Here is a 12638-nt window from a genome sequence, read left to right as displayed (position 1 = left end):
GAGAGGGAGCCCAAAGCTTTGGGAGCTGGGAAGGAGCAGCGGGGCACAACCCCTGACCCGGGGGGACCGCGGGGTCCCTGTGCCCAAAACCCCAAACACGGCTTTGCCTGGCTCGGCTGGAGTGGCCCTGACCCGGGCCGGACCGGGACAGTCCGCGGTGAAGGAAGGACAGCACAGGGCAGGACGGGACAGGGATGTCCCACACCCAAAGAGCCACCCGAGTGTCCCCAAAGCGTCCCAGGGCTGGAGGGGACACCTGGATGTGTCACCTCGGACTCTGCCGAAGATCCGACCCTTCTGTTCTCCCCCCACCCGCTCTTCGGGATCAATTAATATTACTGGCGAGGCTCGTTAACACTCCGCTAATTGCACTCTGTAAGTCACGAGCTTTAAAAGCAGCTCTGGGGAAGATGTCACGTCCCGAACTCCCGAGAGCCTCATCCAGAAATTCCTCATTTCTCCCGGTTTTCCTCCTGGTCTTCCCGGGACTGGGAGTCGGGACAGGAGCCCCAGGATGTCCGGGGTGAAAAAATGTGGGGCTGGGTGGGACCCGATTCCCGAATTCCCTGTTTTTCCCTGATATTCCCCGATTTCCCCGGTTTCCCTGATTTCCCTGATTTCCCTGATTTCCCTGATATTCCCTGATGTTCCCTGATTTCCTCTGATATTCCCTTATATTCCCTGATTCCCTTGATATTCCCTGATGTTCCCCGATTCCCCCGATTTCCCTGATATTTCCTGATATTCCCTGATTTTCCCTGAATTCCCCCGCTATTCCCCGATATTCCCCGGATTCATTTTTCCCACCTGCAGCGCCCGAACTCCCGGCCACGCCCCTTTCCTTCACCCCGCCCCTCACCCGGGCAAGGGCGTGACTATGCAAATAACATCCTCCATTAACCAATGGCAGAGCAGCCCGGCTGCTGTATGCAAATCTTCGGGCGGGGTTATGCAAATGTCAGCGGCGCTGCTCGGTCAGGCGGCGGCAGCGCTCCGGGGGCACGGACGGGACCGCACCGGGACCGGGACCGACACCGGGTCTGACAGCGGGAGCAGCAGCGGGACCAGCAGCGGGACCGGCCCCGGGGCCTGCCCGGCTCCGCTGCAGCGCCGGGAGCGCGCGGGCCCGCCGAGGAGGGAGCGCCGCTGCCCAGGTGCGTGTCCCGCGGCGGGCACGGGGGTCCCGCGCTCCGCTGTCACCGGCACCGGGCACGGGGCACCGGGCACGGGGCACGGCCACAGGGGCAGCCGCGCTGTCTGTCCCGCTGCCCCGCCGGGGCTCCGGCCGCATCCCGGGGCGCACGGGCACGGCGCGGGAGCGGGGCCGGCCCGGGAGGGGCCGGTGCGGCCGGGCCGGCGCCCGGCGGGCGGCTCTGGGCACGGCGGAGCCCCGGCCCCCGCCCCGCCGTCTCGGGATGGCGGGCTATAAAAAGCCTGCGGTTTGCGCCGAGCCCGGGCCGGTTATTTTTACTCGTGTCTGCGCAGGGAGGAACGCCCGGGTTTAACCCAAAAGTGCAGCCTGGGCGGCAGCCGCCCTGCCCCGGCCCCGCCGCCGCCCCCGGGGCCACCGGCGCCTCCGGGGGCGGCGGGGAAACTGAGGCACGGCAGCGGCGGGCTGCGGGGACAGCGGGGACAGCGCGCCCGGGCACCCCGATGGCGCCGTCACCTCGCGGGGTGCACCGGGCACGTGCCGGTCCCTTCCCGCTCCCGGGAGGGGACAGCGCGGCCGCGGCTCCGGCCAGGGCCATCTCCAGGCTGGTGGCACCTCCGTGTGGCATCTCCGGAGTGTCCCAGTGCATCTGGGTCCCCCTGGCACCCGTGGAGAGTGAGGTGGATCCTCGGCCAGATCCTCCTGCCCAGCACAGCCCGCTGCCAGCGTGTCCCTGTCCCTGTCCCTGTCCCTCCTGTCCTGTCCCTCCTGTCCCTGTCCCTGTCCCTGTCCCTCCTGTCCCTGTCCCTCCTGTCCCTGTCCCCCCTGTCCCTCCTGTCCCTGTCCCTCCTGTCCCTGTCCCTGTCCCTGTCCCTGTCCCTGTCCCTCCTGTCCCTGTCCCTGTCCCTGTCCCTGTCCCCATCCTCAGGGATTTTTTACTCTTTTGATGACAGAAGCTCTCCCAGCGCTGCCAGTGTGGAGTTTCCCAGGGAATGGATTTCCGTGGCAGCTCGGGATGAGCAGGGAAGGGGGGATGGGACCCAAAGAGGGGGGCAGTGCCCCCGGGACCCCCCGGGCATCCCTGGGGCTGGGGAAGGAGCGGGGGGACCATCAGGACACCCAGGGCTGGCCCTGTGCCACGCTGCCAGCCGGACACGGCTCGGTGACATCGGGGAGCTCTGGGGGAAGGAGGGACGTGGGTGAGGCCCCAGGTCTGGCTTAGGATCCCAAACCTGCCCAGGGCACCCACGGCATCCCGAAAAGTGATTTGGGAAACTTTGGGAAAGTTCTGTGCAAAGGGAGAGGGATCCTGATGGGTCCTGCCAGCAGTAAACCAGCCTAAACCAGCCTAAACCAGGCAGTAAACCAGCCTAAACCAGGCAGTAAACCAGGCAGTAAACCAGCCTAAACCAGGCAGTAAACCAGGCAGTAAACCAGCCTAAACCAGGCAGTAAACCAGGCAATAAACCAGCCTAAACCAGGCAATGAACCAGGCAATGAACCAGCCTAAACCAGGCAGTAAACCAGGCAGAAAACCAGGCAGTAAACCAGCCTAAATCAGCCTAAACCAGGCCTCAGGTCTGGTTTAGGACCCCAAACCTTCCCAAGCCCAGGGCACCCACGACAACCCAAAAAAGTGGATTTGGGAAACTTTGTGAGACTTTGGTGCAAAGGGAGAGGGACCCTGCTGGGATCCAGCCCTGAGGGGCTGCAGAGCCTGGCACGCTGCTGTGGGGGCACCCAGAAGGATTTGGGGGGAAATCAGGACAATTTAACCCCCTTGAATTTCCCTCCTTTTCCCAGAAATCCCCTCAGGACTGTGAGCATAGAGCAGCTCTGTGGGCCAGGCACCCCCAAAGGCACAGGAGCAGCCCTGGGTGGCCCCAGCACCAAGTGGGGACCACCCCCCCAATTAATCCCATGGGAACTGTGGGTTCCTTCCCTGCATGGAGCCTCAGTGGTGCCCTGGGTTGGGGGGCGTCCGTGTGTCCGTCCACCCTCCCCGGGGCCGTGAGCTGCCTCGGTTTTGGGGCCATTTCAATCCTTCCTCCTTCCTCACACTCATTTTGGAACCGAAAATCCTCCACCCATCGGCCCCGGGGCTTTCGCTCTGTGTCACCCCCAGGGGGACAGCGACACGACAGTGACAGCGGGGCTGAGGGTGGCACTGTCCCCAGAGCCCCTGAACCCGAGCGGTTTATGGCTAATGGGTGCTTGGGAAGTTTGGAACAGGGTTTGGGGGGTCCTGGTGGTCCCAAACCCGAGGGGTTTATGGCTAATGGGTGCTTGGGAAGCAGGGACAGGGTTTGGGGGGTCCTGGTGGTCCCAAACCCGAGGGGTTTATGGCTAATGGGTGTTTGGGAAGTTGGGAACAGGGTTTGGGGGGTCCTGGTGGTCCCAAACCCGAGGGGTTTATGGCTAATGGGTGTTTGGGAAGCAGGGATGGGGTTTGGGGGGTCCTGGGGGTCCCAAACCCGAGGGGTTTATGGCTAATGGGTGTTTGGGAAGCAGGGATGGGTTTGGGGGGTCCTGGTGGTCCCAAACCCCCTCAGGGCCCGTCCCCACCTCTCCCCCATTTCCCAGCCCGCCCCCCCCAGCTCCCAGTCCCGCCCGGCCCCGTGCTGGTTTGTACTGGTCACTTGTTTAAACAACCTATAAAAAGCAGGAGGGCCCAGCACAGACTCCACGCTCAACTTTGACTTTTCCCCGCGCCGGGCTCGGGACGCTGCTCACAGCAGCTCAGCCCTTCCCAGGGGACCCAAACCACGGGGCCAGGGCTGGGCTGGGCCTCTGGGCACAGCACTCCGGCTCTGGTGCTGCTAAAACCCCCATTGCAAACCCCATTTTAAATTCCCATTTAAAATCCCCATTTCAAACCCCATTTCAAATCCCCTTTTCAAGCCCCCATTGCAAACCCCATTTTAAATTCCCATTTAAAATCCCCATTTCAAACCCCATTTCAAACCCCCATTTCAGACCCCCATTTTTAAATTCCATTTCAAGCCCCCATTTCAAACCCTATTTCTCAAACCCCATTTTCCAAACCCCAATTTCAACCCCCCATTACCCCCATTTCAAACCCCCATTTAAATTCCCCATTCCAGACCCCAATTTCAAACCCCCATTCCAAACCCCACTCCAGACCCCATTTCAAACCCCCATCCCCACCCCTGTTCCCCTCCTGGCCCCATCACCATCCTCCTCTCCCTCCTGTGGGGTTTTGCTGCTCCTGGCTCAGATTTTCCCCTCCCTCGGGATGGAAACCCTTTCCTCCCTGCTGTAATTGTATAATTGTATTTTTTCTCCCAAAACGCTTTTTGGGAGCTGCCAAAAGCCACCAGCAGGTGTTTGAGAACCGATCCCCTCCCAGTCCTTCCCAGTCACCCCCAGCTCTCAGATTTGCCGCAAAACCCCCATAATTTGGTACAAAAACCCCTTTCCTGCACTTTCTGTGCCCCATGGGACAATGAATCCCTGGGCAGCTCCAAGACCCTGACTCGGGGGTGTTTTAGAGGAGCGCTCAGTCCTGGAGCACTTTTTCCTTTAATATCCCCCCTGCCTGAATTTTGGGATAAATTTGGTGGATTTGGGGTTTCTGGGCCCATCCAGGGGTGCTGGGGCAGTGCTGGGGGCCCCGTTGTGGTGCCGGGGATCCCATGGTGGCTCACGGAAAGAACACACAGCTCTCTCGGGGTTTGTTTGGTCTCAGCTCGCTAACCAGGAGCTGGAACTGGGAATTTACACCCCTGGCGCTGTGCAAATGCCCCCTAAAGGCACAGAGGGGCTGTGGGGCTGGTTATAAACCAAATCCCAGCATGGGGTTTGGGGTGAGGCCGAGCTGTGGGCGCTGGGTGCCACTGGAATGGTTGGGGTGAGGTGGGAGTGATCCCAAGCCCAACCCGGATCCCAATCCCAACCCCGATCCCAATCCCAACCCCGATCCCAATCCCAACCCCGATCCCAATCCCAACCCCGATCCCAATCCCAATCCCAATCCCAATCCCAATCCCAATCCCAATCCTAATCCCAATCCCAATCCCAATCCTAATCCTAATCCTAATCCTAATCCTAATCCCAATCCCAATCCTAATCCCAATCCCAATCCCAATCCCAATCCTAATCCCAATCCCAATCCCAATCCTAATCCCAATCCCAATCCCAATCCCAATCCCAATCCCAATCCCAACCCCGATCCCAATTAGAGCCTCTCAGGACCCCCTTGGAGTCGCCCTGTGGGTGCTGGAACCTTCCAGGTCCCCCTGGGCATCACCCCCGGGGCACTGAGGTACCGCAGCACCCAAGGGTCTGTCCCCAGGAAAATCCTTGGAGTTATTTCATGTCCCTGCTGCGGGTGGGGGGTGCATCCTTCCATCCATGGATCCATCTATCCATCATCCATCCCTGTGTCCGTCTATCCATGAATCCATCATCCATCCATTCCCGTGTCCGTCCATCCATCCATCCATCCATCCATCCATCCATCCATCCATCCATCATCCATCATCCATCCATCATCCATCCATCCATCCATCCATCCATCATCCATCCATCCATCCATCATCCATCCATCCATCCATCCATCCATCCATCCATCCATCCATCATCCATCCATCCATCCATCCATCCATCCATCCATCCATCCATCCATCCCTGTGTCCGTCTATCCATGAATCCATCATCCATCCATTCCCGTGTCCGTCCATCCATCCATCCATCCATCCATCCATCCATCCATCCATCCATCCATCCATCCATCCATCCCTCCACCCCTGTGTCCATCCGTCCCTCCATCCCTGTGTCCATCCATCCCTCCATCCCTGTGTCCATCTGTCTCTCCACCCCTGTGTCCATCCATCCCTCCACCCCCGTGTCCATCCATCCCTCCATCCCTGTGTCCATCTGTCTGTCCACCCCCGTGTCCATCCGTCCCTCCATCCCCCAGTCCTGCCCCAGGCTGAAGCTCTGCAGGGACACGGGGAGGGGGTCACAGCCGGTCCATCGCCCCCTGCCCCAAACATCCCAACCCCAGGTTCCAGCCCCAAAATGCCACCCCCAAAGTGACCCCCGGGGAGCTCGGGGTGTCCCCAGGGAGCGCCGCAGGTGTGGGAGGCAGGAGAGCCCCCAGGGATGGTTGGGAACGGGAAAACCTCTCCTTTTCCACCGGGGAATTCATTCTCGGCCCTTTCCGGCGGGGCCGGGGGCTCCGGGCACCCCCAGGCCCAGGGGAGGGGGCACGGGGGGGGTCGTGCGTGGGCCCGGGGACACAGGGTGGCAGCGGGGCCGTGGGAACGGCAGCGCAATTTCCTTCCATAAATTAAAATTAGTTTTGATCAGCTAAAAATAGCAGCGAGCGCGCTGGTGAAATGGCAGCGTGCTGGTCGAGAGGGGGAGGGGGACACGCGGGGGGACCCCAGGGTCCCCAACTGCCCCCTGGCACCCGGCCTGGCACGGGGGGGTCCCAGCGCTGTCCCCAACGCGGAGCTGCCACCGCGCAGCGTCCCTGCCCCGGGCCTTGGGGACAGTGGGGACAGAGCCAGGCCGGGGCTGTCCCCACACCGGGGTGGGCACACGCTGGGGACATCTCGGTGCCACACGTGGCTCTGCCCCCTTGGTGGCATTGGGGGATTTGGGGTGGCTCTTGCTGGGGGGCGGCAGAGGGGCAGGAATTGGGGGGTGTGACAGGAATTGGGGATGTGTGACAGGGATTGGGGTGTGTGACAGGGATTGGGGTGTCCCAGCATTGTGGGGGTGACAGAGGGGCAGGAATTGGGGGGTGTGCGAGGAACTGGGGTGTCCGACAGGAACTGGAGAGTCCCAATGCTTTGGGGGTGTCAGAGGAGCAGGAACAGGGGGATGTGACAGGAACTGGGGGGATGTGACAGGGATTGGGGTGTCCCAGCACTGTGGGGGTGACAGAGGAGCAGGATTTGGGGGGTCTGACAGGAATTGGGGTGTCCCATCGCTGCGGCAGGCTCGGGGGGCGCTGGCACCCCTCAGCCCCGGTGTCACCGGTGTCACCAGCCCCTGCCCCTGTCCCTGCTGGCTCACGAGGCCGCAGGGTGCGCAGGCGGTTTCGCTTTGCCGTCTCCTCGTGCAGCCACTTCCTGGCCTGCGAGTGGCGGAGGGCAAATTTAGTCTACTGGAGCTTGAGAAAAAAAAAAAAAAAAAAAAAGAAATTAAAAAAAAAAATCCCCAAATTTAAACCTCAAACCAACGCTTTTGCTTGAGGGACCCTCCCCGCCGCCAGCCCGGCCCCTTTTAAACGCTCTCCCCATCCCACAGAGCTCCAGGAGCAGCTTCAGGAGCAGCCTCGGGGTTTGGGGTGAGAACTCCGCTGCGAAAGCCCCCAGAATTTGGGATCCCGTGATTTGGGATCACTGCCTCACCCCAAGGTGCTCGGGGAGTGATGGATGGGCTGGCTGGGCAAGGCCGAGGGGATTTTTTCCCCTCTAACCCAGCAGAATTTCCCGATTTTCCCCCACTTTCCGCTTGGCCACCAATTTCACGGAAGAAGAAATGACCGAACTTCCTCCGAAAATCGATTTTTTTTCGCGGCCAAACTTATTTTTGGCGGCGCCGGGGCGGACTGTGGCTGGGGCCAGCCCCAGGGCCGCGGGGCTCAGGCGTCTCTCGCTCTCTTCCAGCCCCGAGCCCGGCGGAGGAGGCCGAAATGGGCCGCAAAAAGATCCAGATCAGCCGCATTTTGGACCAGCGGAACCGGCAGGTGGGGCTGCTCGGGGTGAGGTGGGATCAGGGAGAGGATGAGGAGGATGGGAGGCAGAATTGCCCCGTGGGGAGCGGTTTTGGGAGAACCGGGCGCCGCTTCTGGGGGGTTTTCACTCTGGCCCCCCGCAGGTGACCTTCACCAAGCGGAAATTCGGGCTGATGAAGAAGGCCTACGAGCTGAGCGTGCTGTGCGACTGCGAGATCGCGCTCATCATCTTCAACAGCACCAACCGCCTGTTCCAGTACGCCAGCACCGACATGGACAAGGTGCTGCTCAAGTACACCGAGTACAGCGAGCCCCACGAGAGCCGCACCAACTCCGACATCCTCGAGGTAGCGCCCGGGGCGGCGCCGGGGCGCGCGGTGCCCGGGGACCCGCTCACGGTGCCCTCCCCGCAGACGCTCAAGCGCAAGGGGCTGGGGCTGGAGAGCCACGAGCTGGAGCTGGACGAGGGCCCGGAGCCGCCCACGGACAGGAGCAGGAGGCTCGGAGAGGGCGCCGACCTGGCCCTGGCGCGGCCCAGGTTTTATGTGAGTCGCGGGTGGCACGTGGAGGGTCCTGTCCCCTCCATAGCCTTGGGTTATGGCTCGTGCTGCAGGGTCCTGAGGGTCCCCAAGGGTCCTGTCCCCTCCCTGGCCTTGGGTTCTGGTTTGTCCTGAAGGGCCCTGAGGGTCTCCAAGGGTCCCCAAGGGTCCCCAAGGGTCCTGTCCCCTCCCTGGCCTTGGGTTTTGGTTCATCCTGCAGGGTCCCCAAGGGTCCCCAAGGGTCCTGTCCCCTCCCTCTCTTTGGGATCTGGTTTGTCCTGCAGAGTCCTGAGGGTCCCCAAGGGTCCCCAAGGATCCCAAGGGTGGCTGTCCCTGAGCCCTGTGTGTCCCTGAATGACCCCAAGGGTCCCTATTCCTGTCCCCTCTGTGTCCCTGAGTGTCTCTGAATGTCCCCGAGGGTCCCTGTCCCTGACTCCTGTGTGTCCCCAAGGATCTCGAGGGTGGCTGTCCCTGACCCCCGTGTGTCCCTGAATGTCCCCGAGGGTCCCTGTCCCTGACCGTGTGTGTCCCCAGGGGTCCCGAGAGTCCCAAGGGTCCCTGTCCCTGACCGTGTGTGTCCCCGAGGGTCCCGAGAGTCCCAAGGGTCCCTGTCCCTGACCGTGTGTGTCCCCGAGGGTCCCGAGGGTCTCTGTCCCTGACCGTGTGTCCCCTCAGAGCCCGCTGCCGCTGCCCGAGGCCGCCTACGGCAGCTCCCCGCCGGGCCCCGAGGGCTCCCTGGGCTCCCCGCCGGGCCCGGGCCGCCCCCCTGCCCTCAGAGCCGCGGCCCCCAAAGCACCGGGACGGTCCCCGGGGCCGCTGCCCCCAGGTAGGCTCGGGGACACCGCGGGGTGGGCGCAGGGGAGGGGACCCCGCCGTGGGGTCTGTCCCCATCCTGGTACCCCATCCCCGTCCTGGGCACCCCATCCCTGTCATGGGGGTCCTGTCCCCACCCTGGGCACCCCATCACCCCCCTGGACACCCCATCCCTGCCATGCACACCCCATTACCACCATGGACACCTCATTTCCTCCATGGACACCCTATCCCCTCCATGGTGACTCCATTACCACCCTGGGCACCCATACCCTCCATGGGGACCCCATTTCCACCATTGAGCACCTCCTCCTTTCCATGGACGGCCCATTCCTTCCACAAACACCCCATTCCCACCATGGTCCCCCCACCATGGACCCCCCACCCCGGGCACCCCGTTCCCTCCATGGTCCCCCCACCCCGGGCACCCCGTTCCCGCCCTGGCCCCTCTGTCCCGGCCGTGCCCACCCCGTCTCCCCCGAGCCCCGCCGGGATTTTCCCCGCCCGGCCCCGCATGCAAAGCTCCCCCCGCGGGGCCTTCCCGGGCGCGGGGCCGGGGCTGCGTGGGCAGCGGCGGGGCCGCAGCTGTGGAAACACCGGCCCGGGGCGGCTCCAGCTGCTTCCTGTGCCCGCCGGCCCCGGCGGCAGCTGCGCCCTCACCCGTGCCCGCCGTGCCCATCCCGAGTGCCGCAGCCTGGCACGGGGGCTCAGCCCCTGGCGGGGACAGAAAAGGGGCTGGAAAGGCCACAAACCCGGGGCTGGAGCAGGGAAACCTCCTGGGGTGGCAGGTGGCACGGGATGGGGACAGGCAGGGAAGGGGACAGGCAGGGAAGGGGACAGGCAGCGTTCCCAATCCTGGGATGGAGACAGGGAGCACCCCAAACCCTGGCATAGGGACAGGCAGGGATGGGGACAGGCAGGGATGGGGACAGGCAGCACCCCAAACCCTGGCATAGGGACAGGCAGGGACGGGGACACACAGCCCTGTCCCCTGTGTATGGCCCAGAGCCCCCTCCAGCCCTGCCCTGCTGTCACCCCTGTCGCACCCCGGTGTCCCGCTGGCAGTGGCCGTGCCGGAGCGCGGCCCCGTGCAGGCACACCGGGGATCCCCGAGGCTCACCCGTGCGTCCCGCTGTCCGTCTGTCTGTCCCCAGGGCTCGGCTACCCCCTGTTCCCCGCCGCCAGCCTGGGCCGCGCCCTGGCCACCAAGACGCCGCCGCCGCTGTTCCTGGGCACCGAGGGCCGGCGCGGGGACAGCCAGGGCGGCCTGGCCGGCGGCCGGAGCGGCAGCACCGCGGCGGTGAGTCTGATGTCCCCAGGGCCACGGGGCTGTCCCCAGGGCCACACGGCTGTGCCCAAGGCCACACGGCTGTCTCCATTGTCACATGGCTGTCCCCAAGGCCTCATGGCTGTCCGCAATGCCACACGGCTGTCCCCAGGGCCACACGGCTGTCCCCAGGGCCACACGGCCACCCCCAAGGCCTCATGACTGTCCCCGAGGCGTCACAACTGTCCCCAATGCCACATGGCTGTCCCCAGGGCCACGTGGATGTCCCCAAAGCCATGCTGCATGCTGTTGTCCCCTCCCCAGACCCCGCTCCTCCCACGCGCCCCTTCCTTGCTGGGGGACTCAGGGAGGGTTTTGGAGGGTCTCCCCATTTGGGGTTTTGGGGCCCAGAACCCATTGGGGTCCCCCCGTTTTAGGTTTTGGGGCACAGAAGCCATCGGGGTTCCCCCGTTTGGGGTTTTGGGGCACAGAACACATTGGGGTGCCCCCGTTTGGGGTTTGGGGCACAGAAGCCATCGGGGTTCCCCCGTTTGGGGTTTTGGGGCACAGAAGCCATTGGGGTGCCCCCGTTTGGGGTTTTGGGCCCAGAAGCCATTGGGGTGCCCCTGTTTGGGGTTTTGGGGCCCAGAAGCCATTGGGGTGCCCCCGTTTCCCGCAGCGGCCGCTGTTCCCCGCCCTGCAGACGCTGAGCCCCGGCAGCTCCGGCCTCCCGAGCCACGGCCTGGCCGGGTTCCCCTTCCTCAGCCCGGCCCCGGCGGGTGAGTGGCGCTGCCCCAGCCTTGTCCCCTCCCTGGTCACCCCCTCCCGCTCACTCTGTGCTCCCACCCCGCAGATTTTGGGGCTGGGGAGGTCCCGGCGCCCCCCGGATTCCTGCAGCCCCCCCAGGCCTGGCAGCACCCCCGGGACGTGGCGGCGCTGGGGTGAGGAGGGCTGGGGACAGGGCAGGGGACAGGGGGGACAGGACGGGGGACAGGGTGGGGACAGGGGGAATATGGCTGGGGACAGGGCAGGGGACAGAGTGGGGACAGGGGGGACAGGGTGGGGACAGGGGGGACACAGCTGGGGATAGGGGGACAGGGCAGGGGACAGAGTGGGGACAGGGGTGGCCCTGGGGTGGGGACAGGGCAGGGGACAGGGTGGGGACAGAGTGGGGGACAGGACAGGGGACAGGGCAGGGGACGGGGGGGACAGGGCAGGACAAGGGGGAACAAGGCAGGCAGGACATGGCCTCGCTGGGGTAAGGACAGGGGTGGCCCTGTGGTGGGGACAGGGGGACAATGCGAGGGTGACCGCATTCTGCTGCACCCACGGCTGTCCCCTCCCAGCCATGGGTGGCACCGAGGGCCAGCCCCCCCACCCACCGGGTGCTCTTGGGGGTCACCCCGAAGCACCCCCGGATTATTTCCAGCCGGGTTCCCCCTTGGACCTTGTCCCCATGTCCCCCCCAGCAGCTGCGTGGGCCCAGAACCAGCTCAGGACAGGAACTGGGAGGGTCTCCACCCCTCTAGGGGTGACAAGGGGACACGGGCACTGTCCCTCACCCCCCGTGCCCTGTCGCGCAGGGCCAGCAGCCGGATGGTCCCCGCGGAGGAGCCAGCCGCTGTCGCTGCCGCTGTCGCTGTCGCTGTCCCCGGCGCGTCCCCGCAGCCCGTCAGCATCAAATCCGAGCGGGTGTCGCCGGGTCTGGGCTGTGCCCCGGGCACCCCCCAGCCCCCCCTGGCCCCCCTGGCGCCCCTCGGCGAGGCGCCCCGAGCCCCCGGCGAGCTCCAGCCCCGCGATGGCTTCGCCAAGAGCTTCCCCCCGTTCGCGCATCGGCCGCTGCCGGACGAGCCCAGGGCGGCTGTCCCCGCTGTCCCCGCTGTCCCCGCTGTCCCCGCGGTCCCCGCGCGGAGGGGACAGCCCGCGGACGTTTGGCAGAGATAGCGAGGCCGGCGGGGCGCGGGCAGGGGGAGCAGCCCCCGCTCCTGCCCCATCTGAGCCCCTCGGGACCCCCCGGTGTCCCCCCGGTGCCATCTCAGCCCGCCGTGCCCCCGGTGCCACCGGGCTCCTGTAGGGTCCCTCCCTGTCCCCACGCGGGGGCTGCAGCTCCTCGGGACCCCCCGGTGCCCCCCCGGTGCCACCCCGGTGCCATCTCAG

The 12638-nt window shown here is 64.7% G+C and overlaps 1 protein-coding gene across 1 annotated transcript; it reads left to right on the top strand.

Moving 5' to 3' along the window:
- Positions 1-7803: 7803 nt before the first annotated feature.
- MEF2B (myocyte enhancer factor 2B) lies at positions 7804-12425 on the top strand. The gene is made up of 8 exons (XM_058040784.1): positions 7804-7874; positions 8006-8209; positions 8276-8407; positions 9077-9227; positions 10369-10514; positions 11161-11260; positions 11335-11422; positions 12065-12425. Exons 1-8 carry the CDS (start codon positions 7821-7823, stop codon positions 12423-12425), a joined length of 1236 nt encoding a protein of 411 aa, XP_057896767.1. The 5' UTR covers positions 7804-7820.
- Positions 12426-12638: the final 213 nt, after the last annotated feature.

Source organism: Melospiza georgiana, chromosome 26 (assembly GCF_028018845.1).
Source record: "Melospiza georgiana isolate bMelGeo1 chromosome 26, bMelGeo1.pri, whole genome shotgun sequence".
NCBI lineage: Eukaryota > Metazoa > Chordata > Aves > Passeriformes > Passerellidae > Melospiza > Melospiza georgiana.
This window is presented reverse-complemented; position numbering and strand designations above follow the sequence as displayed.

Coding starts and splice junctions, on each gene's coding strand:
- MEF2B (XM_058040784.1), top strand. CDS start 7,821: ATGGGCCGCAAAAAGATCCAGATCAGCCGCATTTTGGACCAGCGGAAC. Junction 7,875..8,005: donor TGGACCAGCGGAACCGGCAG/GTGGGGCTGCTC, acceptor GGCCCCCCGCAG/GTGACCTTCACCAAGCGGAA. Junction 11,423..12,064: donor CGGGACGTGGCGGCGCTGGG/GTGAGGAGGGCT, acceptor CCTGTCGCGCAG/GGCCAGCAGCCGGATGGTCC.